We start from the raw sequence: 27,767 nt of genomic DNA on the forward strand, positions 1-27,767 counted from the left end.
AGACATGTGTACACTAGCTAACATGCGCACATGAATGCTGAACTAAAGGGCTGAACTGAATTATCTGTTGAACCGAATAACTACTAAGCTGATTGTCTAACAGGATGAATACTGACAATGTGAAAACTATGGAAGGAAAGATCTAAGAGGGGAAGTACAATACCTTCACCGTTTCCTGTTGATTCTTCGAAGAGATTGGGATATCTGGACTTCATGTCTTCTTCTGCTTCCCATGTAGCTTCTTCAACTTTCTGACTCTTCCATACAACCTTAACTGAGGCAACTTCCTTAGTTCTCAACTTGCGAACTTGGAGATCAAGAATGGCTACTGGAATCTCTTCATAGGTTAGGCCATCCTTAACCGTTATAGTATTAGCAGGGACAACCAACGATGGGTCTCCTACATACTTCCTCAACATGGATACATGACATACTGGGTGTACAGCGGCTAAATCTTGTGCCAACTCAAGTTCGTAGGCTACTAGACCGACCTTTTGCAAAATTCTGTAGGTCGAATGTATCTGGGACTGAGTTTGCCTTTCTTGCTAAATCTCATAACACCCTTTATGGGTGAGACTTTAAGGAACACCCAATCATTAACTTCAAACTCTAAATCTCTCCGTCTAACATCTGTGTAAGACTTCTGGCGACTCTGAGCCGTTCTCAAACGCTCCTGAATTAGCTTGACTTTCTCTATAGCCTGATAGATTAAATCCGGTCCTAACAGCTCGGCTTCACCAACTTCGAACCAACCAATCGGTGACCTACATCTCCACTCAAAGAGCTTCAAACGGTTCCATCCCAATACTAGCATGGTAACTGTTATTATAAGCAAACTCGATAAGAGGTAGGTGATCATCCCAATTACCTTTGAAATCAAGGACACAAGCTCTCAACACGTCCTCAAGGGTCTGAATGGTACACTCTGCCTGACCATTTGTCTGAGGATGGAAAGTTGTGCTGAGGTTCACCTTAGTACCCCAATCCTTTCTGGAAGGATTTACAGAAGTTCGTTGTGAATTGAGCACCACGATCTGAAATAATAGACACTGGGTTCCCATGCAATCTAACAATTTCATTAATATACAACTTGGCGTAATCTTCTGCTGAATCTGTGGTCTTGACTGGCAAAATGTGCGCTGACTTAGTAAGCCGGTCAACGATCACCCGAATAGAGTTATGCCTCATAGCTGAACGAGGTAGACCTGATACAAAGTCCATAATGATCATTTTTCATTTCCAGACAGGAATATCAATATTCTGAGCCAAGCCACAAGGCCTCTGGTGTTCGGCTTTCACTTGCTGGCAATTTGGACACTTAGCCATAAAATCTTCTACATTATTTTTCATATCTTTCCACCAATAAATCTCTTTAAGATCATGATACATTTTCGTGGAACCTAGATGAATGGAATGCCTAGAGTTATGAGCTTCTGACAAAATTCGCTCTCTGAGCCCATCAGCGTCTAGAACACATAATCTGCCTCGATACCTCAAGGTACCATCATCTCCCCCTTGTTCGAAAGTCGTCATCTTATGTTTGTGAATCCCCTCTTTCAGCTGCAACAAGTAGAGATCTTTATACTGCTTCTCTTTAACTTCAACCACTAAAGAGAAAAGGGCTCTATTCTGAATAACCACACCGCCATCCTTGGAGTCCAGAAGTCAAACCCCAAGACTGGACAAACGGTGAACTTCCTTGGTCATAATTTTCTTATCTGCATCAATATGAGCTAAACTTCCCATGGAACGCCGACTGAGAGCATTAGTTACAATATTGGCCTTCCCTGGATGATAGAGAATATCCACATCATAGTTCTTAAGCAATTCGAGCCATCTTCTCTGCCTAAGATTCAACTCTCTTTGCTTGAAAATATATTACAGGATTTTATGATCGGTGAAAATATCCACATGCACTCTATACAAGTAGTGTCGCCACATCTTAAGTGCAAAAACCACAGCTGCTAACTCTAAGTCATGAGTCGGATAATTCTTCTCATGAGCCTTAAGCTGTCTAGACGCATAAGAAACAACCTTACCACGCTGCATTAAAACGCATCCGAGACCAACTCTCGAAGCATCACAATAAACAACGAACCCCTCGATTCCTTCTGGTAGTGTCAAAACTGGAGCAGAAGTCAATCTCTTCTTCAACTCTTTGAAACTCTGTTCACATGCATTCGACCACTGAAACTTAACCTTTTTCTGAGTCAGTTTCGTCAACGGAGCTGAGATAGAGGAAAAACCCTCCACGAACCGCCTATAATAACCTGTCAGACCCAGGAAACTTTTGATATCTGATGTTGATGTGGGTTTGGGCCAATTCTTAACAGCGTCAATTTTTTGAAAGTCCACTTTAACACTTTCACCTGAAATCACATGGCCTAGGAATGCCACTGACTTAAGCCAAAACTCGCACTTTGAGAATTTTGCAAAAAGCTCACGATCCTTAAGTGTCCACAACACTATTCTGAGATGCTCTGCATGATCTGTCTCACTACGGGAATACACCAATATGTCATCAATAAACACTATGACGAATAAATCGAGATAAGGCTTGAAGACTCTGTTCATAAGATCCATGAAAGCTGCTGGTGCATTCGTCAACCCAAACGACATGACAGGAAATTCAAAATGACCATAACGGGTTCTGAAAGCGGTTTTAGGAATATCAACTTCCATAACCTTTAACTGATGGTAGCTTGATCTGAGGTCAATCTTAGAATAACACTGAGCACCATGAAGTTGATCAAATAGGTCGTCTATTCTGGGAAGAGGATACTTGTTTTTAATAGTGACCTTGTTCAATTGGCCGTAGTCTATACACATACGCAAGGATCCATCCTTCTTCCGGACAAACAAGACCGATGCGTCCCAAGGTGAGACACTTGGCCTTATAAATCCCTTTTCAAGAAGGTCCTTCAACTGAACTTTCAACTCCCTTAACTCTGCTGGGGCTATCCTATACGGCGGAATAGCTATCGGCTTATTGCTGAGAAGTAGGTCAATTCCAAAGTCAATTTCCCTATCGGGAGGGACTCCGGGTAGGTCATCTGGAAAGACTTCTGGAAATTCACTGACAACTGGTACTGACTGAAGAGCTGGAGTCTAGGCATCTGCATTCCTGACTCGAACTAAGTGGTAAATATACCCTTTGGAGATCATCTTTCTGGCTCTAAGGTAGGAAATAAATCTACCCCTGGGTGCTACTGAATTACCTTTCCATTCTATAAGTTCATCGGGAAAATCAAATGTCACAGTTTTGGTTCTACAACCCACTGAGGCATAACAGGACTCTAACCAATCCATACCCATGATTACGTCAAAATCTACCATCTCCAATTCTATTAAGTCTGTTATGGTGCTGCGGTGGTAGATTAACACTGGACAACCCCTATAGATACACCTAACTATAACTGATTCCCCAACCGGTGTGGATACTTTGTAAGGTTCATGTGGGTTCTATCCCAAATTTCTTAGCAATATACAGGGTTACATAAGATAGAGTGGATCCTGGGTCCATAAGAGCAAATACATCGAAGGTGAAGACTGTTAGCATACCTGTGACAACATCTCCACGAGCCTCTGTATCCTAGCGACCTGATAGTGCATAAAGAAGGTTCTGACCACCGGCCGTATTACCAGACCTTGCTGCCCCGCGCCCCTGCTAGGCTTGGGAATTTCGGGGAGCTGTTGAATTTGTGAACTGAGCTACATTACTGTTACCTCAGGTATTTTGTCTTGCTGATGGACAATCCCACAGAAAATGACCTGGCTGACTACACCCAAAACAACCATCCATGCCTAAACGTCATACTCTTGAATGTCTCTTACCACAAGTGTTGTAAGTAGGGTGTTCAAAACCACGGTCGGTCATGTTGGCCTGTGGCTGTGAGCCTGCCGTTCTGAAGTTTCGGCCTTTCTGGTTAAACTTGGACCTCTGAAATGGAGCACTAGCTGTAGAAGGAATAGGTCCTGATGACCTATTCTTAAATAACTGATGGTTGCCACCTCCCTGAGATCCTCCATGACTGAAATTAGCAGCAGACTTAGCCCTCTTGTTGAGCTCTCTATCGTTTTGCTTCTGCAGGGCTTCTTCTTCCTTCAACCTTGTCTCGTTACCTTGCACAAATGCCACTGTCTTATAAATTGTCATCTTGTCATTCTGAGCAGCAATATTGGCATCCCTGTGCAATTCGGGTTTAAGTCCAAGTGCAAACCTTCTAACCATGGCCCTCATATCCGGAACCATGTGAGGAGCATGCCTGGACAATGACACAAACTTGAGATAATAGTCCTGAACAGTCATGTCATTCTGCCTTAGATTTTCAAACTCAGTGGCCTTGGCTTCCCTGACCTCAATGGGCATGAAATGCTCAATGAAAGCATCTGCAAACTCGTCCCAAGTAGCAGAAGGTGCATCCTCCCCTCGAGACTGTTCCTATGTCTTATACCAAATATGGGCCACATCTTGCAGCTGGAAAGCTCCGAGTTCTGATGCCTTTGTATCAGTAGCATGCATCACACAAAATACTTTCTAGAGTCCATCAATGAAATTCTGGGGGTCTTCTTCCTTCCTTGACCCTGTGAACACTGACGACTTCATCCGCATAAACTCCTGAGTCCTAGAACTGTTTGACCCACTACTAGCACCTGAGCTAGGGGTCGTTTCTTGTCACTAGGCCTGATTAGCCAAAATCTAGGTGAGTAGCTAAATAGCTCCTCTAACATCCGCGTCTGAAGTATTAGGAGGCATAGCTGCAGCGTTAGCTGGGGTGGCTGTCTGGGCCTGAGTGCCCCCTTCTGTTGCTGCATCAACGGTAGTCCTCTGGCGGTAGCCGTATTTCTCTGGTTGTACTTCATTTTTTGAGCCATTCCTGAAATACGTAATTCACACGAGTCAGAAGAATTCCTAAAAGCATTGCTCTATCTGCACGAACTAGAGTATGAAAGAAGTGAAATAAATCCTGAATGTCTTGGTAGTCAACTGTTTATATGTGTGAGGCCCACACACATATAAATGTGACCCCACTGAACATGGCTTCATAGACTCCCTAAGACACTTGAACCTAGTGCTCTGATACCAAGCTTTGTCACGCCCCGAACCTGGGCCTAGACGTAACACGGCACCCGGTGCCTGACTGCATGTGACCGAGCGAACCAACTTGCTGGCTGAATCAACATATGATATCAAAACATAACTGAATGTGGAAACAACTAAACACATGCTGATATACTAAAGGTCTGACTGAAATCATAATGTGGAAATACTTAGACAATCTAAAATATCTGAACGTAGCCAACATGGCTTAAACCAAAACAACTGAACAATTGCCAACAAGGCTAACATAATAAATATCTGACTGTCTGAATTGTGTCTCTGAAGCCTCTAAGAATACTGAATAACAGAGTTGTCTATAAACTGAAATAACTGGATAGCTGACAACGCCCCGAAGGAATTTGGGGCTCACCAGTAGCTGATACGTGCACTCCTAAAAGGCTGAGTCGTCAACTTGTATATTGTTGCCTGCATCGCGAGATGCAGGTCCCCAAGCAATAAAAGGGACATCAGCACATTTAAATTGTACTGGTATGTAAAGCAGCTGAAGCAATAAAATACTGGAACTGAAACTGAAACTGAACTAAACAGGAAAGCAAGAAGCTGAAGTACTCCCTGTTTTGGATGAAGAATCACCTGTAAAACTGTAAATATAACTGTGGCCTAGGGCCCAAATAATGTGCACAAAAAAACTGTGGCCTCAAGCCCAAGCAATACGTATGCATAAACTATGGCCTAGGGCCCAAAAATACAGATACAGGTATTCAACATAACAATTTACAAGACTGAGACTAGCTATAGCTGATAGCATGATAACTGTTTCTGATTATGGGGCTCATGCAAATAACTGGTTATACACTGACTGAGGCTCATGTGATAACAATGCATTAGTCTATAAAGATTACGTGTTGAGTTAATGATGTTCAAAGTGACAACCATGAACGAATTCTGTAACTGCAACCCTAGAAGATAGCAGTTCTATATCATATCATGAAACTAGGGCTAAACTATATTCTGAGTCAAATTATTGACAAGTATGAAGAATGAGGCGTAGGGAGAATCATGAATATTCCCTAACGTAGATAGTTAGCCTCACATACCTGTATACGCTCCAAGTCTTGCAACTATGGGTCTGAAATTGAGAAGAATCCCAAAAGCTTAAGTCTTGAATCCTTTAAATGGGTTTTCTTGAAAACCCTAGGTTAATAATGATGAATTCTTGCTTAATGCTCATTAACATATGTTAGAATATAATTGAAATAGGTTGGGATTTCTTACCTTAATGTTCTTGGTGATGGAGAATGAGAGTTATTCGTTCTAGGGCTTGGGAACTGGTGAAAAGTGAATTTGGAATTGAACCCCTCGTTTTTATATAGTTTCTGGTAGACGCGGGGAAAGTACAGCCTAATGTACGTCTCGTACTTTGAAGTACGGCCCGTACATTGTGGCCGTACTTTGGGTCCAAATTCCAGTGGTCCATTAATTTTTTTTCGGGGGAAGTACGGGATCAAGGTACGTCCGTACTTCAAAGTACGTCCCGTACCTTGCTGCCCGTACTTTACTTTAAGGGCTTCAATGCTCTCTGCCAAGTCCCGCCTAAGTACGTCCACCAAATTACGGCCCGTACTTCAAAGTACGGCCCGTACTTTAGTCGTAAAACGTATTTTTCACGTTCTGAGCCAAATTTTCCAATTCTAACACTTTATCTTGGTTTCTAAGTCCCTGAATCATGAACATAGGCTAGTTAGGGATACGAGGTGTTACAGTAAGTTGACAATTCAAATATCTACATGTCAAGTTTATAATCAGAAGATTCAAAGGATATTTTATTATATTATACACATTTTTAATTTAGAACCACAAGATTTGAAAGTCTATCTTTATTTCTTAAACTCTATGTCTAGTCAAACGTAGACACTTAAATTGAGACAAAGGGAGTACATGCCAAATGAAGGAAATGAAAGGACAATTAAGACACGGTGGACCAGTGGGGACTTAAAAAGTAAACACACAAGAGGTAGAATTAATGCTCAACTTCTGAAATGTACAAATGTTAGTCCCTGCTTAGAGTACAATTTCAGTTGCTTTTTGTACAACTTATTATTGTTGTGTTTGTCCACCTTGGGCATTTATATATAAGAAGATAAGAAGAAGAAAAATATAGAATAGAAAAATAGACATATATTTTTAGTAATGTGGCCAAGTAATATGGGACAAAGGGAGTACTTCATTTTTATTAATTCTTAAAGAACGTGAAAAGTCAAGTATAGTAATATGGCCAAGTAATATGGGACGGAGGGAGTACTTCATTTATTAATTCTTAAATAACGTGAAAAGTCAAAAGTGAACAAGTAAAAGTGCATGGAGAAAATAAATATGTGTCGGAGAATTAAAATTGAAATGCATATATATATACATGAGAAGAGAATAAATATTCAGCAAGAACGTGAAAAGTCAAAAGTGAACAAGTAAAAGTGCACGGAGGTAATAAATATGTGTTGGAGAATTAAAGTTGAAGTACATACGTGTACATATGAGAAGAGAATAAATATTCAGTACTATGACATATATCCACATGAAATTTATTAATTCTTAAATAACGTGAAAAGTCAAAAGCGAACAAATAAAAGTGCACAGAGGAAATAAATTTGTGTAGAAGAATTAAAATTGAACTGCATACGTCTATACGTGAGAAGGGAATAAATATTCAGCAAGAACGTGAAAAGTCAAAAGTGAACAAGTAAAAGTGTACGGAGGAAATAAATGTGTCGGAGAATTAAAATTGAAGTGCATACGTCTATACATGAGAAGAGAATAAATATTAAGTACTATGACATATGTCTATGTGGGATAAAAAAAATAGTCGCGTAAAGTGTACAAGTTATATAGCTTATGGTTCAAGCATTCATTGCGTGTACCGTTTGTAAAGCTTTTGGTACAAGTCGGTGATGCTGTGTTAGTCTATAACGTGAAAAGTCAAAAGTGAACAAGTAAAAGTGCACGGAGGAAATAAATATGTGTCGGAGAATTAAAATTGAAGTGCATGCATGTATACATGAGAAGAGAATAAATATTCAGCAAGAACGTGAAAAGTCAAAAGTGAACAAGTAAAAGTGCACAAAGGAAATAAATATGTGTCGGAGAATTAAAATTGAAGTGCATACGTGTATACATGAGAAGAGAATGAATATTCAGCACTGTGACATATATCCACGTGGAATTTATTAATTCTTAAAGAACGTGAAAAGTCAAAAGTGAACAAGTAAAAGTGTACAGAATTAAAATTGAACTGCATACGCCTATACATCACTACAAGAAATGTGACTTTTGGTGACCACATCTTAACGACGGGGCATGGGTTCGGTCGTTATAAGGATACCAATAGCGACCCAACCTTTATCCGGTTGTTAAAATCAATTTTTAGATCTTCAATAACGAAGGGTTATTTTGCGGACATTAAAATGCACAATTTTCAGTCGTTAAAACCAAAATTTAAGGCGCCAGCATTTTTCCCCGCCCTCCCCCACCCAAAATTGCATTTCCCCCAAAAGAAAAATCAAAAGGGCAAAAATTAAGACACAAACACAAAGCCTGTCGTGTCTCTGCCTTCTCAGATAACCACCTTCCCTCCCGATTTGGATTCATTGCCAGTATTTTCCCTTCTCGATCTCAGTTAAATGTTTCAGTCTTCATTCCATTGTAGAATCAATCCAATTGTTTGTTGATTTTGTGGAATCGACTTTTTATTTATTCATCAAGTAGAGTATTTGAGGTTGATGTGTTGAAAATTTGATTTTCTCCTTTGGTTAATTTTTTAAGTGGGGTTTATGTTTTGCGGATTTTTCTATGATTCTCGGATTTGATTTTCATTTATCACTTCCCAAAGTTTGAGACTATGTGGTCGATGACTTTAGGGTTTTAATTAACAGATGCGTCTGATCAGAGTTTGAAATTAATTCATGTTTTCTTTTCGATGCCATTTTGATGGATATTCTCTTTCGATTAGTTCATCAAGGTGTTGAAGTTTGCTTCTTTTCTTAGTTTAGGTTTATTCAGATCCTACTGTCGTGTGAATATTCTTGGAGGGAGTTATCAGAAAATCATGGCTTAGGGGTAATTAATTAATGCTCCTTCACGCTTTTGCTTCTTTACCAAAACTCTCTTTCTATGTTTATCTTTATTATCTGTTTCTTTCTTGTGTTTTTTATTCCTGCAGTTGGTGTATTCCTTGATTTAGATTGTGAGTAATTTGACTGTAGCAGCTCGACACCATTTGAATAAGGTAAGCTAAGCCTACTTCTCAGATAAAATTGTCATTTAGACATTTTATTTCCAGTGTTCTGGAAATTAGAGTGCTAATGTTGTCTCTACATTAGAATATGTAGTGTCATAAAAGAATAAAACAAGTGAAGGACTGTTTGTATATAGATGCGCCAAACTGGTAGAACTAAAAATAGCAGCCTACATATGAATTCTCTTAATCTATTCCTAGTACTTGAGAGAAGGAGTTTCCATTTCATGGTTGTCTAAAATTCGAGCAATTTAATATTGGCCATTAGCTTCTTATCATCGAGTACTCTGTAAATTTGTTGACCATACATGCACTAAGACCAATCCCTTAGATATTCTGTGTCAGGGATGATTCTTAGAGTGCTTAGTTACAGTTATTTTTTAATGAATTTAAAAAGATCGATTAATGAATAGACATGCTATGAATAGTTGGAAATGGAGAGGGAATACGAATAGATGTTGTGCTCTTTGACTAAGAAGATAGTCAATAAATTCTTTATAAATATTGTTGTTGTAATATTTTTGCATCTAGATTCTTGCCCTTAAGCCCTTCAACTATAGCCCTGCTTGAAGGAACTTGTTCATTGTTACACTGTGATACAAGGATCTCTTTTCATTACTTTTGTAAGAACTGAAATGAACCAAGGACCAAAATAAACAACTATAAGGACCAAAATATTTATACTGGCAGTGAAGGGCTTTTATATTTCCTGGCATTTATACTTGTTGAACTCATTTCCTTCATGTTTGTATTAGCAGTAATGTCATTAGCAAACCACATGGTAATACTTCGATAATGAATTACTTATCCTCTTCATGTACACTAATTTTTAAGGTGTTCCTTTTTTCTCTTTTGGGTTTCTTGTGGACGGGTTTGTTTTCCTTTATCTGAGGTTTGTTATGGAGACATTCTAGGTGTTTCAATAGATCAATGCTTGAAGAATCCTCATAGAGATGACAATTGGTCCAGACTTCTAATTTTGTAATGGTTTTATTTTTGCAAATTGGATCATGTTGATTAAACTGCTGATGAGACTGCATAAAGTTAGCTTTGTTGTGTTCTTAATAATAAGAGGTTGTATTGGTAGTCTTTAGTGAGAATTTTTGTTTATTTTCCTCTCATCTTCAAGTTATCCTTTTCTCAATTAGCGGACAAATATTAGACTACCAGGGAAAAACTATTAGAACAAGTGGAAATATCTTATTGTCCATAGCACATTTCAACCTCTAACAAGAATCATTTGTTTCTTAATCTGAACTTGTGCAGGATATGTGCTTTCCATTACTTGTGGATAGTGGCCTCATTGGTTAAATTAAAGTGGTGCCATAAAAATAAAGTAGTCAAATTTATACTGACCAAATTTTTTGTTGGTCATCAAAGTCAATTTTCAGTTTAGTATTAATAAGGGGATAATATCTGAAGCAGTAATTATTTCTAGTATGCTTATAGTCAACATCGTTTAATAACAATGTTTGGCCCTACTTATTGCCTATGTCCGGAAAAAGAAATGGAGAAAAATGGGAGTCTCAATGTGAGATCCGTTGCCGCATTTTCTTTGCTTAAGCGTGCATACAATCAGAGTCTTATTTTAATTATTCTCTTTATCCTTGACTTGTCGCTGCCCGTCTTAAATTGTTATAGTATCTGGCCTTCTCTATTTATTTTCAGTCTCACAGGTATTTTCTGAACTTTATTATTTGCAGTGATATGAAGGCTTCTTATTTGTGATTTTTCTGTTGGAATTAAAAAAAAAAAAAAAAAAAGGCCATTCCGACTAACATGCTCTTTTTTGTTTTTAGTTTCATCAGTGTATTCTTAAAGTGATCCCTTAAAATATGCCTTGTATGTTGTGATATTCATGAATTCATGCCTTTGTTTCTTCAATTTAAATTAAAAGGCGTTGGTGCTTTGGCTTTGAGAGAAGGATCAGGTAAAGATGTTGAAGCTGGTGGTCTTAATTCATTACTGATGCTTTTTAGTAATTCCAAGAATGATACCATCGCAAAATAGCATCTGGTAAACTGGTGATTCTCAATCTATAGCTCTCTTTTTCTCTCTTTATTTCCCCTACAGAGGATACTTTATGTCCTTGTCTAGGCCCTTTGTATCCTAAGAGCTACTATGTTCTGAGGAGTATGCCAACCAGGAACTTATAATAAATCAAGGTGGAATTACGCTGTTAGCGGAGCACTGCTGATGCTGAGGATCCTCATTTGATAAAATTAGTAAAGTGACCAACTCCTTCATTGACTTAATTAACTGTTAATATGTGCTAATGCTCTTTTCATTTAAAAAGGAAGGACTTCTTAAGTTCTGTATAGTAAAAACCAGCAAAATCTCCCTTCCAAAAAGGTAATATTTCCTAGACATGCTCCAATGGAAATTATTAATTGTTTGTAGTCAGTTAATGTACATGTCTAGAAAATGATCTGATGGCATGGATTAATACAGATACTTTCAGAGTTCTTTTTTCCTAAGCTTGTAATTGTCCACCTTTTATGTATTTCAAATTCTCTGCGTGGACAGGTTCTCTCCCAATTTCTTTCTACTATCATCATAGGTTGATCTTTCCTACTACTAGGCCAACTTAAAAGTTTGTTAGCGAAAAGATTTAACGTCATGGCTAGTGCTATAACTTGACAAATGCTAGTAGAATAGATTACTTTATTTTTAGAACTTTCTCTAGGTTGAAATCTAAATTGCTTCCTATTGAAACAGAAGATATACTTTCTTGAAGCTATTGATGGTTTGCATTTGTTCAATCAAAATAGTACTCAAAGTATTTAGTTAGTGATTAATTATTCATTTGTTTTCTAAATGAAGTAGCTGTAGGAATTCTGTCACTTAATTGACATGAATTTGTTCTTTTAACAGATCACGACTTTGAAGTTCGAAGAACATGTCCTCTGAAGAGATTTCAGAGCAAGTACAAGGGCAATTGGTTTTTATTTTGTTAGTGGTGTTTTAAATCATTTGTACATATGCTACAATTCTACCTTTTTAGTTTTTAAGGAGTTGATAAAAGTAATGTCATACAACTTGGATGTTTATATTTTTTTGAAATATATACCTTTAGTTCATTGCAATTAACAGTGTAACTTTATAATAACATTGATTATTTGGTATATTTTTCGATGCGGATGTGTATATGTAAGTGTGTTAAAGCATATGAATTAATGATTACTATTCCGTAATCACTTCGGAAAATATATATTTATCTAATTATATTTAATAAAAATTTACATTAGTGAAGGGAAGTGTGGTCTTTAAAACCCTTTAACAATCGGATTGTTGAATCCTTAAATGGGCATTAACGAAGGGAATTTCCCAATAGCGAAGGGAAAATTGGTCGCTAAAAGTAAATACAACGACTGGAATTTTTCCGTCGCTAAAATATCTTTTACGACCGGGCCTCAAATCCGGTTGTTAACCTTTAACGACAAGGCTTTTAGCGACCAGTGACAACCGGATTGTTTCCGGTCGTTATAGACTTATAGCGACCGGATTTGAACTTTTAACGATTGGATTTCCCCTCGCTAAAGGTCATTTTTCTTGTAGTGCATAGAAGAGAATAAATATTCAGCAAGAACGTGAAAAGTCAAAAGTGAACAAGTAAAAGTGCACGGAGGAAATAAATGTGTCGGAGAATTAAAATTGAAGTGCATACGTCTATACATGGAAATAAATATTAAGTACCATGACATATGTCCACGTGAGATTAAAAAATAGTTGGGTAAAATGTACAAGTTATATAGCTTATGGTATAAGCATTCATTGCGTGTACAATTTGTAAAGCTTTTGGTACAACTTGGGTATGCTGTGTCCATACCTGCAAGGCACTTATATATATTAGAAATGTTTGAGGGTAAGTTCAAACTAGTCCTTAAAGTATGCACTTGGCAATGTTGTGGTACCTTGGTTTATCAAAAGTTAACATTTTTAGTCGCCATTAAATATTTAATAATTTATGTTCATTAGATTTGACGAAAACAATTAAAATAATAAATTAAACATATCAAATCCTACATGCAACACAAAAATTTCACTATACACTATTTTTTTTTCTTTCTAAATAACCCCTTTTTGAAACTTTGTCATCTTCAGTCTTGAAAATCCTTTTAATCTTAAAGAATAAAATTATCCTTTCGGAGAGTGCAATAGTATGTAAATATTTGTGCTTCATAATTTCAGTGTAGATTCAGATAAGGTAATCACATTCAGAAGGGGAGAGTAGACAATATCACTGAGCATAAGTGTTACCGAGGATGGGGATAGCTATCCTATGCTTGCGAGTATACCTCCACAAAATTGAGGGCCGCTAGAGGTCAAGTTCAGAAACCCTCAGCAGGTGCTAATTGATCGCCTAGGAGATATACCAACACTTACCCTGCATGATGTCAAATCCTCACGTACGGTAAGACTATGGTATGATTTCAGGGAGATAGGCCGACACCATCCTGGACGTGATGTCACTCTTCACGGACGATATGACAACGATTATGATTTTTAGGGAGATATGCTGACTCTTTTCCGTGCGTACTCCCAGATCTTCACGTGTGTATAGCCACATTTCTGATAAGTTCTTTTTGCTTGTCTTTACTTTTGCATTTCATTAAGGTTATATATATTACAAACTCTTAGCGGCTCATGACTGTCGATGGGTTCAAATCTCAGACATTATCATATTAGAATCTTTACGCAGTTGTTCTCAGACATTTAATTAAATTTTATTATTAACATGTTAAGCTCAGTAATATCCTTTCATCAACTAGAACGAGGTTCAGTCAATGAGTAGTAGTACAGGTTGAGTTCCAACCACGTCACATTTTAGTTTGAGGCCGTGACATTTTATATTGTTCAAGTATCATCATGTCTAATCCTTAAACCAAAGCTGCCAAACAAGACTACAAAAGAAGAAGAAGAGATGCAAGAAGAGCATTGCGTATGTAATATTAGTAGAACTAACAGAAAGTTGCAATCAAAAGTTGCCAACAACAGTAACCATTAACTCCCAGAAAACAGAACAGAACAGAACAATTCTATTTCTTGAGTTCAGATGATCTTATTTCATGACAAGCACAAGAACAAACCGAGAAAACACTGATTAATTCCTATTACACAGCTAAACACTCATAATTAACAACAACAAGAACTCCGATCCAGAAATTTAATTAATTCATTTAACAGTGTCTAGTACAGAAACAACGGCGACGGAATCCACGGCAATGGCCACCGTGAAAGCCCTCAGTATGGCAAACGGAACCACAGTTGTTCTTACTGAAGCACAGTCCCTTGAATCGATGACTCTGTGATTCGCAAGTCCTCGCCTCTGCCACCATCCCTGTACATTAGCAAATTCAGAATCTAGAGTCATTAGTGTTGAGCAAAGAATATATAATAAAGTAACTAACAGTGAATTTTTTTTTTTTTTAGAAGTTTAAGTTTTTAAATGAAGTGGTAAACAGTTTAATATGGTATAAGAGTAACAGAGGTAGTAAGTTCTGGTCTCACATGATAGTCATTATCAAACACAATTTTTACGTGTTTGGTCTCTAAAAATTATCAGATCCCCACGAGCGAGGAGACATGTTGAGAAGAATATATAAGTAAATAGAGTTAATGGTTAAAAACACATCTAAATTATCATTTTTTTTTTTAATTCTTACCTGAACTATTTTTTCTACCTGAATTATCACCAACTATTTATCAATACACACCTCAACTATCAGTTGTTCATTTTTCCTACCTGAACGATGGTGATAGTTCAGGTAAAAAAAGTGAACAATTGATAGTTGGGGTGTATTTTGACAAGTAGTTGGTGATAATTTAGTTCATGTAAGAAGCTCACGAAAAGCACAGTATCATAAACATATCACAATATTTGTGTGACTGTATCACACATATCACAACATTTGTATGACTATAAACATATCACAAAATTTGTGTGACTATAAATTTCTAAAATTTATGACCTTAAACATGTCATATAGCAATGACATGAATACAAAGATTTCTCATTAATTAAGAGTCTCATGAGAAGTATAAAGTTAATTATTTTTCAATTTAGAAGTATGTCATTATTTTGATAAAAATAGGCAAGTATGTCAAATAAACCAACTGCCTATGAGGTTCCATCTTTTTTCAATGCAACACAAATGAAAAAAGAAAAAGGTAATTAAAAGAAGAACACTACAAGAATAGCTTTGTTGTATATATCAAGAACCAAACAAGAAATTAATTACCAGAAGCAAAAACCAGCATCAACATAAGGAAAACAGTTGCAGCTACTCTCGAAAAGCCAGCCATATTGGAACTCTTCTTTTATTTTTCTTAATTTCTTTTCTGTGGTACTAAAGAGTGAAGAGGCTACTACTAAATACGTCTATATTTATAGTTATGAGTGTAAGAGATGATATTGAACTGTGGGGTGTGTTACTTTGAATAATCCAGAAAGAAAAAGTAAAAGAAAAAAAAAACAGTACACATTATCTGTATCTGTGTAACGAGTCATGAACACTCGATGTCCCCTAATCTTTGCTCCTCTTATCATCTTTACATAATTGAGGGCTAAGGCAGAGTCAAAATTTAAAATTTGTGAATTTTAAATTATAAAGTAGTTATATCAGGTATTGTCTTTTACTCTCTCGAGCTGAGGGTCTATCAGAAATCATCTTTTTACCCCACAAAGGTAGGAGTAAGGTCTGCGTACATTCTACAGTTCTCAAATCCCATTTGTAAAAGTACACTGGGTATGTTGTTATTGTTGTAATTGTTCATAATTAATATATTTTTTAATCTATATAAGGTCTTGACTAAAGCTATTAGGTTCAACTGAATTTGCAAGTAATCTTCTAGCTCTGCTCTTATACATACTTATTCATTTTTTGATCAAAATGTACTCCCTTCGTTTCGCTTTTTTATGGCGTAATTTGACTAGCACGAAATTTAAAAGAAAAATGAAGGCTTTTGAAATTTATGATTTTAAATTTATTACAATATTTTTGTGTGGCTATAAATTTTTTGAATATGCCATAACATTCATGTGACTATAAAAACTAGTCATTAAGGATAAAACAAATTAAAAGTTAAATATTTTTAAAATTTTAAAACATTTCCTTTAGACGAACCGATAATGAAATAGTGTCACCGAAGGGTGTATAATTCCAGCACATTCTTCCTCAACCCCCCCCCCCCCCCCCCCCCCAAAGAATAAAAGCAGAAAAAAGGTACTAAAAGAAAGCACAATAAAGAAAAGCACTAAAAGAAAGAAAAAGATGTAAAAAGGAAAACATGAAGGTATGAACATTCACATTAGATACCTAATTATGAATATCTCCAAAGATTACAATCTGATCTGAATTGCTGGCACTTTCTACCTTTGTAAAAGGGATTGCGTATATGAGTTGGGAAGTTCTAGTTGTGGAAAGTGAGTTCATTAGTATGAAAGGAGGTGAGTATTCAATTCAAGATTATTTTTTATTACTAACCTAATTATAAAACCTAACTTTACGAGGGATAACATTTTTTTTGGATTGGTTATATCACGAAAGAATACGTGGGGTCCAGTCCCCTATCTCATATTTTAAGGAAGGAAGATTTTTCTTCCTTTGACAAAATCACATTGGTAATTGTGAAATTGGCCAACAAGCCAATTCTTTTGTTCACATTTTCGTGATGTAAGCGCTTACCTCATCATAGTCGTGACGTAAGCGCTTACCTCATCATAGTCGTGACGTAAGCGCTTACCTCATCATAGGAAATTCATTCCTATAAATAGGCAGCTTATGATTCATTTGTAACACACCAAGATCATTTGCTATACACATCAAAATCTCAGACAATACATCTGAGTGAGAGCAAAGTGAGGTGTTCCATAGACTGTAAGAAAATAGTCTGTGAAGAAAAATAGAGTGTGAGTGATATTATAGTGAGGTGGGAAAATCAAAAGAGTGTTATTTCTTTTGAGGGTGTAGTGGTCTTAGGAGTATTTGTACTCGTTACTACACAGTGTAAAATTTCTCGCCATAGTGATATCAGCTGCTCCTCTTGGCCGTGTTTTTTCCCTTATTTAGAAGGGTTTCCACGTAAAATCTTGGTGTCATTATTGCTGCATTTTATTCTTGCTAATTTAACCATAAGTTAGTGTTCCACGTTTATCACTAATACCGTGAATATTATTTTTTGCGGGTCTATTTTATTCCCAATAGAATATTGAGATGGTATTATCTCAACTAAGAATTGTGGTGAGATGGATAAAATCTATTTGACTTTGACGATAGATTGTGAGTACGTTGTTTGGATATGAATAAAGTCCTGGTAAGAAGCTCTTCCCTCTTTAATGAGCATTACGCGACATGATCCATAATTTTCCAGTTATGGTTCTAAGAGGTAACCGAATAAATAGGCTCAGCAATAATCATGGACTCGTTTAAGTGAAGTTAAAAAGAAACTGAGACAAGCCTAAACTGTTCGCCTATTGGCTAATAAATTTGAAATGACGAAGGATTACCGCTAAATGGGACTCAACACTCTCATTCTATACTATCTCATATATACAGAATACAGTATCTCACCTCAACACTGTTTAAAAATTACAAGCCCGAATTCGGGGGAATGGATCCCCTTCAGTACTACTACGTCCACTAATCCTCAATGGCGGGATGTAAGCCACAAGTACAAAATGAATGTTAGAGGCTAGGATCATTTTCTTGGTACCCATTCAAAGAATTGTATTCTTTAAATCCAAAGTATTTATATATTAATACTCCTTGAATTTTAGTTATTATTTATTGTACATATTTAAAAGTAACTTAAAAAGTAAAACATAAATAAAAATTATGAAATTTTCAGATTCTCGAAATTAGTTTTATTGTTCACAATTCAAATAAGAGCACGAGAAGTACTAAATCCACTTTTATGAAGGAAAAAAACATTATATAGTACTGTTTGAAACAAATAAAAAAAAATTGAAGAATTATTAACAAAATGATCCATAAATAATTTACCTTGGGTTTCTTTTAGTGCAGGAATAAATAAATAAATAAATAATTCTTTGAAGAAGTACCAAGAAAATGATCCTAGCCTCCAATGTTCATTTTGTACACGTGGCTTTTACATCAACTGCACCATTGAGGATTACTGGACGTAGTAGTACTGGAGGGGATCCTTTCCCCGAATTCGAGTATTGAACTCCGGGTGTTATCAATAAAAGTTCACGTAAAAAATAAAAAATTAGGGGTTGTTTGGTTTAAAATCAGATTATATTGTGATTATAATCAAGATTATCATTCTGGAGTTATAACTAAGAGTATCCTCATATCACCCTTAACAAAACACTAAATAAATTTATTATCCTCATATCACCCTTAACAAAACACTAAATAAATTTATTATCCTCATATCACCCTCAACAAAACACAAAATAAATTTATTCTTATATTTTATATAGGTATTCCACTTAAATCCTCCCACCAAACGCCGGCCCCTTAATGTTTTCTATCATAGAGAAAAAAGGTATATAGAATACTAGAATTATTACAACCTCTTATTCAATTTTCTTCTTCTTTTATATTGTCAAATTAAACAAAAAGAAATGAATGTATTGAACAGTTTTCCGATCCCTTCCCATGAATGTTTTGTCGTAGTGTGATGGCTACTTTGGAGATCACTACCTTTTGACTTTCACCATGTGGCTCAAGATTTTCGTGCTACAAAAACTAAAGAAAAAAAAAAGAACCATCTGTTAATGTCCTTCGTTTTCATTGTAGATATTTATTTAAAAAAAAGGGTTTGTCGACACATGAAGAGGGAATTAGATAATATAAAGAACCATCTAGTATTTTCCTTCGTTTTCATCTGATCTTGTCCATAACAGTGATTCTACGAAATGTTATTAGATAATATAAAAAATTATTATATTGTGTAAGTTAATAAGATTTCTATATTAGGTTATTTACGATAAGATTTCTACAAGGAAGCTGAGGTATACACGTTTAAATGAACTCTTTTGTCATAATCTTTTCTGTGTCATACTAATTAGGCTACTTTGCCCCTTAATCAAGGGCGGATGTATAGGTAGTTCGGCAGAAATCAACCGCTTTAATTCAAATTTTATATTATTTTAAAATATTAAGTATTTAGTATGTATAAGATATAAATTTAGAACCCATAATTTTTAAATTGATTTTGAATCTGCATATGTTGTTAACTAGCATTGATTTTTCTATTACATATTCTATCTTCGCGGGCGACCTATTACACACCTCTTCTATTTTGAACCGTTAAAACACCACATTTTTCAGGTTAGTCGTGGTGGGTAGCGGTGAAGGTAGTTTATGATAGTAATAAGTGTAATGTACCTAGCGGTGTAGGAGATTGACAATAATAATGTTAATTATGATATGGGTGATAAGTGATGGTGGGTAATTGTCGATAATGGCGGAATTAGAATTTTTATTAAGGGATGTCAAATATAAAATAAAAAAATATACGAAGAAAAATTAAGAAAATTTAACATATAATATATATACATAAAACAATCTTTTTGTGGTTGGAGTAGAGGAGGCTGATGCCAGAGGTACATGATCAGTAACAATCGCTAGTTGTTTAGGTACCTCGTGGTAAAGGTAGCTGGCAACGACTATAGTTTGTGTTTATAATAAATAGAGTACATACAATAATTTATTTATTAAGAGTGAATGAGTGATTATAAAAAACCAAAAAACGTACTCAATAGATTGATCTAAATGATTTAGCTTCATACCTTTATTATGCGAAAAGAAATATTACTCTTACCTACCTTAGTAGGCGTTTGACCATCAATTTTCAAACCATGGTTTCAAACTATAGTTTCAAATCAGGGTTTGATCATCAATTTTCAGTCATAGTTTGAAATCATGATTTGAATCCAAATCATCCAAAAAGCATAGTTTGGGGTTTGAAACCATGGTTTCAACTTTTTTAAATACAAAATTTAATTCATAAGTTAATATTTTGTAAAAAAAATCCATAAGTTGGTAACTATTTTTAACAATTACCCCCATCAATCATTTATCAATCTTATTAATTTCCACCAACCTTTGTTTATGTCTACCAACCTTTAATTTATGTGGGAAGATTATATTAAATAGTAGTTACATTACTATTCATGTTACATTTTCGATTTTATTGAAGTAAAATTTAATTAATTGATGTTGCATTTTTTAGAAAAGTCTTCTAGTAGTGTACTAATTTTGTTATAAACTATGATTTGCTCATTTGGTAAGATTGTATAAGAATTGAGAATGTTTTGATAGTTTTCACAATTTGTGGGGTTTTTATGTCTATAAGAGAAAATACAACTTAAAATATTCAAATTGTATATCCAACCATGATTTCAAACCATATCCAAACGGGCCTTAGTGTCCTTTTCTCAAGATATACCTTGTGTCTCCTTCCCAAGATAAAAATCGATTCTTGAAAACTTTAACGACGTCTTTATTTTCGACTCAAATGTTTACCCCAACAATATTGTCGACGTAGACATTAGCTTTGAGAGAAGGACATCATAATTTAGTAAGAGGAAGAAGTGAATTAAATGAAGGAAAGCAAGGGACCTCCTCCTCGTGAGGTTACCACTTATAGGTCCATGATTGTTACATCTCTTATTTTGTTTGAAACTCTCTTCTTTTAAATCTGATAGAAAAAATCCCTTCCTCTCTATTTATATAACGTAATTTGATAGATATAAAATCTAGGTCGTAAGGGGAGGATGATTGCCCAGGCCAAGTCCATATAAGGAGAGACCTTGGAACCTTAACCCCCCCCCCCCCCCCCAACAGACCCCCACGCTCAGGACTGGACATTTGGAGTGTGACGTGTGGATAATATAAGATGGGACCCAACATCAGAAACAATGAATTGGGCGGGCTGTAGGCTCCAATACCATGTAAAGAAATGAATTTTGGATCTAACTCAATCCTAAAAGCTATCTCATGTGGGGAGGATTGCTCACTGCTCGGAGATGAATACTTCTCCAAATAATCTCTCTGTTTCTTGTACTCCTGTTGAAACAGAACGATTTCATGTTCTTTCGTCGATTGATTATTATTTCTCTTCGTTCTTATCTGATTCAATTGGCATTGACATAATAGGAATATTCTCTTTTAAAACTTATGATCTAAAATAATATATAGATATTTACGTGGTTATAAATCATCTCATCGGGGATAAATGAAAATTTTAAACTCAAATTATTTTCAAATACAAAAAAAATTGATGACATTCTTTCTAGCTGGAATAAACTACAAAAGAAGCGTGCCACATAAATTAAAGTAAAACAATACTTTTTATATTTAAAAATAATTTTATTTTGAACTTCTTTTTATTTTTAATGAGATCATTATAGTTACATATAAATATTTATAATTTATTAGACCATAAGTTTTTTTTTTTCTAAAAAATATTTGTTTCTAGTGCATATACAGCTAGCTTGACAAGATCGAACTTATTGGTGGTGGTCCATCGTGTGATGAGATAAACGACTCGTGAAGCTACGTACAGCTGACAAGTGCTTGTTGGTATTCCATGATTAGCTTTTAACACTTAGCAATTGGATGTTGGAACAAACGTTTTTCTCACCTATATATACCCCACTCAAAATGAAGATGCTTTTAAAGTTTAATGTAGAAGTTGGAAGAAAAGAGAGAGAGAGATAAGAATGACCTAAAAGGGTTTGTAATGTAATTGTATACGGTAAAAATTGGGTATGATGCGAATCGGTGGAACGAGGAACCGGCGGAAGGAAGGAATGAGAATGTGCAGGATACTATTCGACCTTGACCGGGGTAACGCTTGGACCGGAGCTAAGCGAGGGCACCGACTGATCTGCCTTCTTCGTCATTGAAGCGGCCAAGTCCGGTGACCCGAGCATTCGTAGTCGCTGGTCCGTATAGCCGTTGGCCCGTGTGACCGTTGGTCCGTGTGGCCGTCGCATGCGAACCACGCGCCAGTAGCGTCCTGCCATGGTCAACTACCCACCATGCGTGTGTCAGACGGCGCCGTCAGTCTAATCTCACCAAATCCGTTCAGAGCTATCCTTATTACTATTATTTTATTAGTTCACATTGTATGAGGCCCATAGAGGCATCACTATAAATAGAGCTCATTCCCTTCCTTTAAGGGGTTGACTCTTTTACTTTCTAAGAACATTTTGCAATAGAAAAGTCCATATTTACAATCTCTCTATAAATATCTGATTCGGCCAAGATCGTTTGTTTCCATTTTATTGTGTGTCTTTCACCAAGTGATCCACATTGTTTACAAACATTTATATTCATAGCAAATTATCATCACTAGCCGTTTTATTGAAGAACTCTCATATACATATTTTCTCTATCTAACACACATCAAGACCCAAACACATATCCTATACCTACTTATAAATTTAATTGATTATCCGATTTCGGGGTAAACAGTAACAAGTATTTCTCAGTTAGAATATACTGGAGAAACACGAAGGATAATATTCTTGTTGGGTTAGTCCAACTCAAATATATTCTTGATGAGGTATTATATTGACCATTTTGAGTCAAGTCTGTGTAACTTTTTTTTTTAAGTCTTAAACCATGAAGAGCATTCCAACTTTTTATATGTAGCTTTTCCTTTTTTTTTTTTCAGTTATTAATGTGATGGGCTATTATTCTGGCGCCCAATAATCCCCCTCGACTAAGTACATTCCACATGATCCATCACCGCATGCGTTTATCTAGAGATTAACTGTGTGCCACCACATCGTCTAGTACTTATAACTGAACGCAAGCGCTAGCTTCTTTTTGTGTATGCATCTAGATCTCTAAACTAACGGCTAATAATTTCATTTTACTGTATTACATATTGTTGGTGCCCCATCTAATTACGAACGATCATAGACAATTTCCCTCTATTAGTGCCGAATTGGCGCAGATGATTATACTAAAAAAAAATAGTAATGCTTAAGAAACAATAAATAAAGGGACAACATCACTAATTGCCCTCAAAATACAAAATATTTATCCGTCCATGTCCCCTTCCAAACTATTTTTGCTTCTACCCCCACCGGCTAAAAATATTTACCCGACATACCCCTCGGCCAAATCCTTTCCTCTCGGTGATACCATCGCAGTATATTTATATATCACGATGGTATCATGGAGGACTAAGAAAAAGACTGAAACAATCCTCCATGATACCATCTCAGTATATTTATATACCATGATGGTACCATGGTCCTAAGGAGTGTCTCATTGAAGGACTGAAGCAGTCCTTCATGATACCATCACGGTATATGTATATAAGACGATGGTATCATAGAGACTTTTTTTTCAAAAAAAGTGTCATTTTTAATAAATGAACATGATTATTCATAATACTGTCTCGATAAATTTATATACATGATGGTATCATGGTGGAATAAGAGAAGGATTGAAGCATCTTCCATGATACCATCTCAGTATATTTATATACCATGATGGTATCATGGAGGACTAACAGAAGGACTGAAGCATCTTCCATGATACCATCTCAGTATATTTATATACCATGATGGTATCATGGAGGACTAAGAGAAGGACTGAAGCATCTTTCATGACACCATCTCAGTATATTTATATACCATGTTGGTATCATAACTCGGAGGCATCTTGGGTAAATATTTTTAATTTATTTTGGGGACACGAAAATAATGGGGGTATGGGCGGGTAATTATTTTTATTTGAGGGGGCATCCGTGATCTTTCCCCATAATAAAACTTTAGAAGTAGATAAGTGATAACTAATTATACGGGCCAAACTCAAGGGATACAAGGGCAATTTGCATGATTGCCCCTCGTTAGGTGTGGTCTTTAGCTTTTGCCCCTCAAATTGCTGCTCTTTAATTTTTACCCTTCGCCTAAAATACCCCGAGATTCTGGGTTCGAATCCTGGCTTAGTCATAAAAATAAAAAATAAAAATCACAAGGCAAGACTTTGCAAAAAGTTATGCCTTATGCGGCAGACTTTGCCTTAAGGCATAACTAAAAGTCTGCCCCACAAAGCAGAACTTTGTCTTATAAGGCAAACTTTTAGTTATGTCTTAAGGAAAAGCTCTGCCTTATGGGTCAGACTTTGCCGGCAGAACTTTCCTTAAGGCATAAGTAAAAGTTTGTCTTATAAGGCAAAGTCTATTCCTTAAGGTAAAGTTATGTCTTACGGGGCAGACTTTGCCTTAAGGCATAACTAAAAACCCCATAAGGCAGAACTTTTCCTTAAAGCATAAAAAAAGTTTGCCTAATAAGGCTAATTCTATGCCTTAAGGAAAAGTTCTGTCTTATGGGGCAGACTTTTAATTATGCCTTAAGGCAGAGTCTGCCGCATAAGGCATAATATTTTGCAAAGCCTTGCCTTGAGAAATTATTTTCTTTTTCGATTGAGCAGTGGTTCGAACCCAGAACCTCAGAATATTTTCGATCACCTTTTCAAGCGAAGGGAAAAATTTAAAGACCACAAATTTGAGGGGAAAAATTTAAAGATCACCCCAGAAGAAGGATAGTCTGCGCAAAAAAAAGGGGATACAAAACATATTGGGCTATGTGTAATATACTAGTCTTGCTTACACTTTTTTGTGCGGAGTGCCCTTCAAATGCACTGGTCTTTAATTTTTGTCCCTCAAATTGGTGGTCTTTAATTTTTGGCCCTTTCGCCTAAGACCATGAGGTTTGAGATTCGAACCCTGGTTTAGTAAAAAAAAAAAGATAATTTCGCCAGGCAGAGTTTTGTAGCAAAGTTAGGCCTTGGCATGCCTGTAGCCAAAACTCTACCTTATTAGGTAGAGTTTGACTGCAAACTCTACCTTAAGGTAACAAAACTCTGCCTGAATCCAAAATCTACCTTACGAATTTCTTTTAAATTTTTGACTGAGCGGGGGTTCGAACCCGAAATCAAGGAATTCTAACGAAGGCCAAAAATTAAAGACCACCAATTTAATGGAAAAAAATTAAAGACCACCCAAAAATAAGGGCATTCCTGCGAATTGCCCTCTTGCTTATTAATCAAAACCACAACAAAATGGGCGTGAGGGGAGGGTGATTGTCAGGCCAAGTCCATATAAGGAGAGACCTTGTAATCTTAACCCCACCCCCCTCGCCCCCATGTCCGAGACTGGACATTTGGAGTGTGGACAATATAAGATGAGGGGCCCAACATCGGAAATAATGAATTGGGCGGGCTGGAGGCTCTAATACCATGTAAAGAAATAAATTTTGGACCTAGCTCAACCCTAAAAGCTATCTCATGAGGGGAGGATTGCTCACTGCTCAGAGATGAATTCTTCTCCAAATAATCTCTCCGTTTCTTGTACTCTTGTTTAAACAGAGCGATTTCATGTTCTTTCGTCGATTGGTTATTTCTCTCCGTTCTTATCCGATTCAATTTGCATTGACATAATAGGAATATTCTCTTTTAAAACTTGTGATCTAAAATAATATTTAGATATTTGTGTAGTTATAAATCATCTCATCGAGGATAAACGAAAATTTTAAAATTAAATTATTTTCAAATATAAAAAAAATGATGACATTCTTTCCAGCTAGAATAGATTAAAAAATAAGCGTGCCACATAAATTAAGGTAAACAGTACTTTTATATTTAAAAATATTTTTACTTTAAACTTCTTTTTATTTTTAATGAGATTATGATAGCTGCATTAATATTTATATTTTATTAGACCATAAGTTTTTCTCTAAAAAATATTTGTTTCTAGTGCATATACAGCTAGCTTGACAAGAGTTTATTGGTGGTGGTCCATCATGTGATGAGAGAAATGACTCGTGAAGCTACGTAGCTGACAAGTGACAACTGACAAGTGCTTGTTGATATTCCATGATTAACTATTAACACTCAGCTATTGGATGTTGGAACAAACGTTTTTCTCACCTATGCATCCCCCACTCAAAATGAAGATGCAAAACTTTTTAAAGTTTAATGTAGAAGTTGGAAGAAAAAAGAGAGAGAGAAATGAGAACACCTAAAAGGGTTTGTAATGTAACGTTCTTGTTGGGATATATTAGAGAAACACAAAGGATAATATTCTTGTTGGGTTAGTCCAACTCAAATATATTCTTGATGGGGTGTGATATTGATCATTTTTAGCTAAGTCTCTGTAATTTTTCTTAAAGTCTTATACCATGAAGAGCACAGGGCGGAGCCACATATAGCTAAGGGGTTCATCCGAATTCCTTTCGGCGGAAAATTACACTGTTTATGCATGGTTAAAATTATTTTTGATGTATAGATAGTAGATGTTGAAACCCCTTGGGATTTTCGTGTGTTTAGTTCTTCATATTTTGAGCCCCCTTATCGCAAATTCTGATTCCGCCATTGAAAGAGCATTCTAACTTTTTATATGTGGTGTGTGATTATTCTCGCGCCCAATAATCTCCCCTCGACTAAGTACGTTCCACATGGCCCATCACCCCATGCGTTTATCTAGAGATTAACTGTGTGCCACCACATCGTCGAGTACTTATAACCGAACCCAAGCGCTATCTTCTTTTTGTGTATGCATCTAGATCTCTAAACTACCAGCTACTAATTCCGTTTTACTGTATTACATACTGTTGGTGCCCCATCTAATTACGAACAATCATAGACAATTTCCCTCTATGAGTTCCGAATGGGCGCAGATGATTATACTAAAGAAAATGAGTAATGCTTAAGAAACAATAACTAAAACTTTAGATAGTAGAAGTAGATAAGTGATAACTAATAATACGGGCCAAACTCAAGTGATACAAAACATATTGGGCTACGTGTATTATACTAGTCTTCCTTAAGAATCAAAACCATTTTTTTTTTTTGCGCGGATTATCCTTCATTTTGGGTGGTCTTTAATTTTTGTCCTTCAAATTGGTGGTCTTTAAGTTTTGCCCTTCGTCTAACACCCCGAGATTGTAGGTTCGAACCCCAGCTCAGTAAAAAAAATAAAAATGGCAAGGCATAATTTCGCGAGGCAGAATTTTGCAAATCTGGCCATGCAAGGAAGAATTTGGGCCTTAAGGCAGAATTTGCATGGACACGTGCAGAATTTCTGGCCATGCAAATTCTGCCTGAAGAGCAAAATTTAAAGACCACCATTTTGAGGGATAAAAATTAAAGACCACCCCAACGAAGGACAATCCTGCAAATTGCCCAATCAAAACCACAACAAAATGGGCTAAGATCCATAATCACTCCTTATAGAAATGCCTATAATCCAGATGAAAGAAAAGTGGTTAGTTTTGATCAAGTCAAAAGAGTTTTATCTCACACAAAAGTTGCTAGTTTTAACTTTTAACACGATGAAAGAAATGTTGTTAGAAAGAAAAGTTGTTAGTCTTGACCAAGGCAGAAATATTTTACTACGCATTTCAAAAACCAAATCAAGAAT

At 36.1% G+C, this 27,767-nt stretch overlaps 1 protein-coding gene and 1 long non-coding RNA gene across 3 annotated transcripts; one reads left to right on the forward strand and one right to left on the reverse strand.

The window, feature by feature from the left end:
- Positions 1-8,480: 8,480 nt before the first annotated feature.
- On the forward strand, positions 8,481-12,499 carry LOC132625824 (uncharacterized). 2 transcript variants are annotated; one of them, XR_009577004.1, is made up of 3 exons: positions 8,481-9,172; positions 9,276-9,341; positions 11,248-12,499. It is a non-coding gene; the product is annotated as an uncharacterized LOC132625824 (long non-coding RNA). The 2 variants fall into 2 exon arrangements; XR_009577005.1 differs by having other exon boundaries at positions 8,481-8,831; positions 9,106-9,172; positions 9,276-12,499.
- Positions 12,500-14,371: 1,872 nt separating this feature from the next.
- LOC132625825 (defensin J1-2) lies at positions 14,372-15,752 on the reverse strand. Its single transcript, XM_060340405.1, has 2 exons — positions 15,593-15,752; positions 14,372-14,691 (listed from the first exon to the last, which is right to left on the reverse strand). Exons 1-2 carry the CDS (start codon positions 15,654-15,656, stop codon positions 14,531-14,533), a joined length of 225 nt encoding a protein of 74 aa, XP_060196388.1. The 5' UTR covers positions 15,657-15,752; the 3' UTR covers positions 14,372-14,530.
- Between the last annotated feature and the right edge of the window lie 12,015 nt (positions 15,753-27,767).

Source organism: Lycium barbarum, chromosome 2 (genome assembly GCF_019175385.1).
Source record: "Lycium barbarum isolate Lr01 chromosome 2, ASM1917538v2, whole genome shotgun sequence".
Lineage (NCBI taxonomy): Eukaryota > Viridiplantae > Streptophyta > Magnoliopsida > Solanales > Solanaceae > Lycium > Lycium barbarum.

Coding starts and splice junctions, on each gene's coding strand:
- LOC132625825 (XM_060340405.1), bottom strand. CDS start 15,656: ATGGCTGGCTTTTCGAGAGTAGCTGCAACTGTTTTCCTTATGTTGATG. Junction 14,692..15,592: donor GATGCTGGTTTTTGCTTCTG/GTAATTAATTTC, acceptor GCTAATGTACAG/GGATGGTGGCAGAGGCGAGG.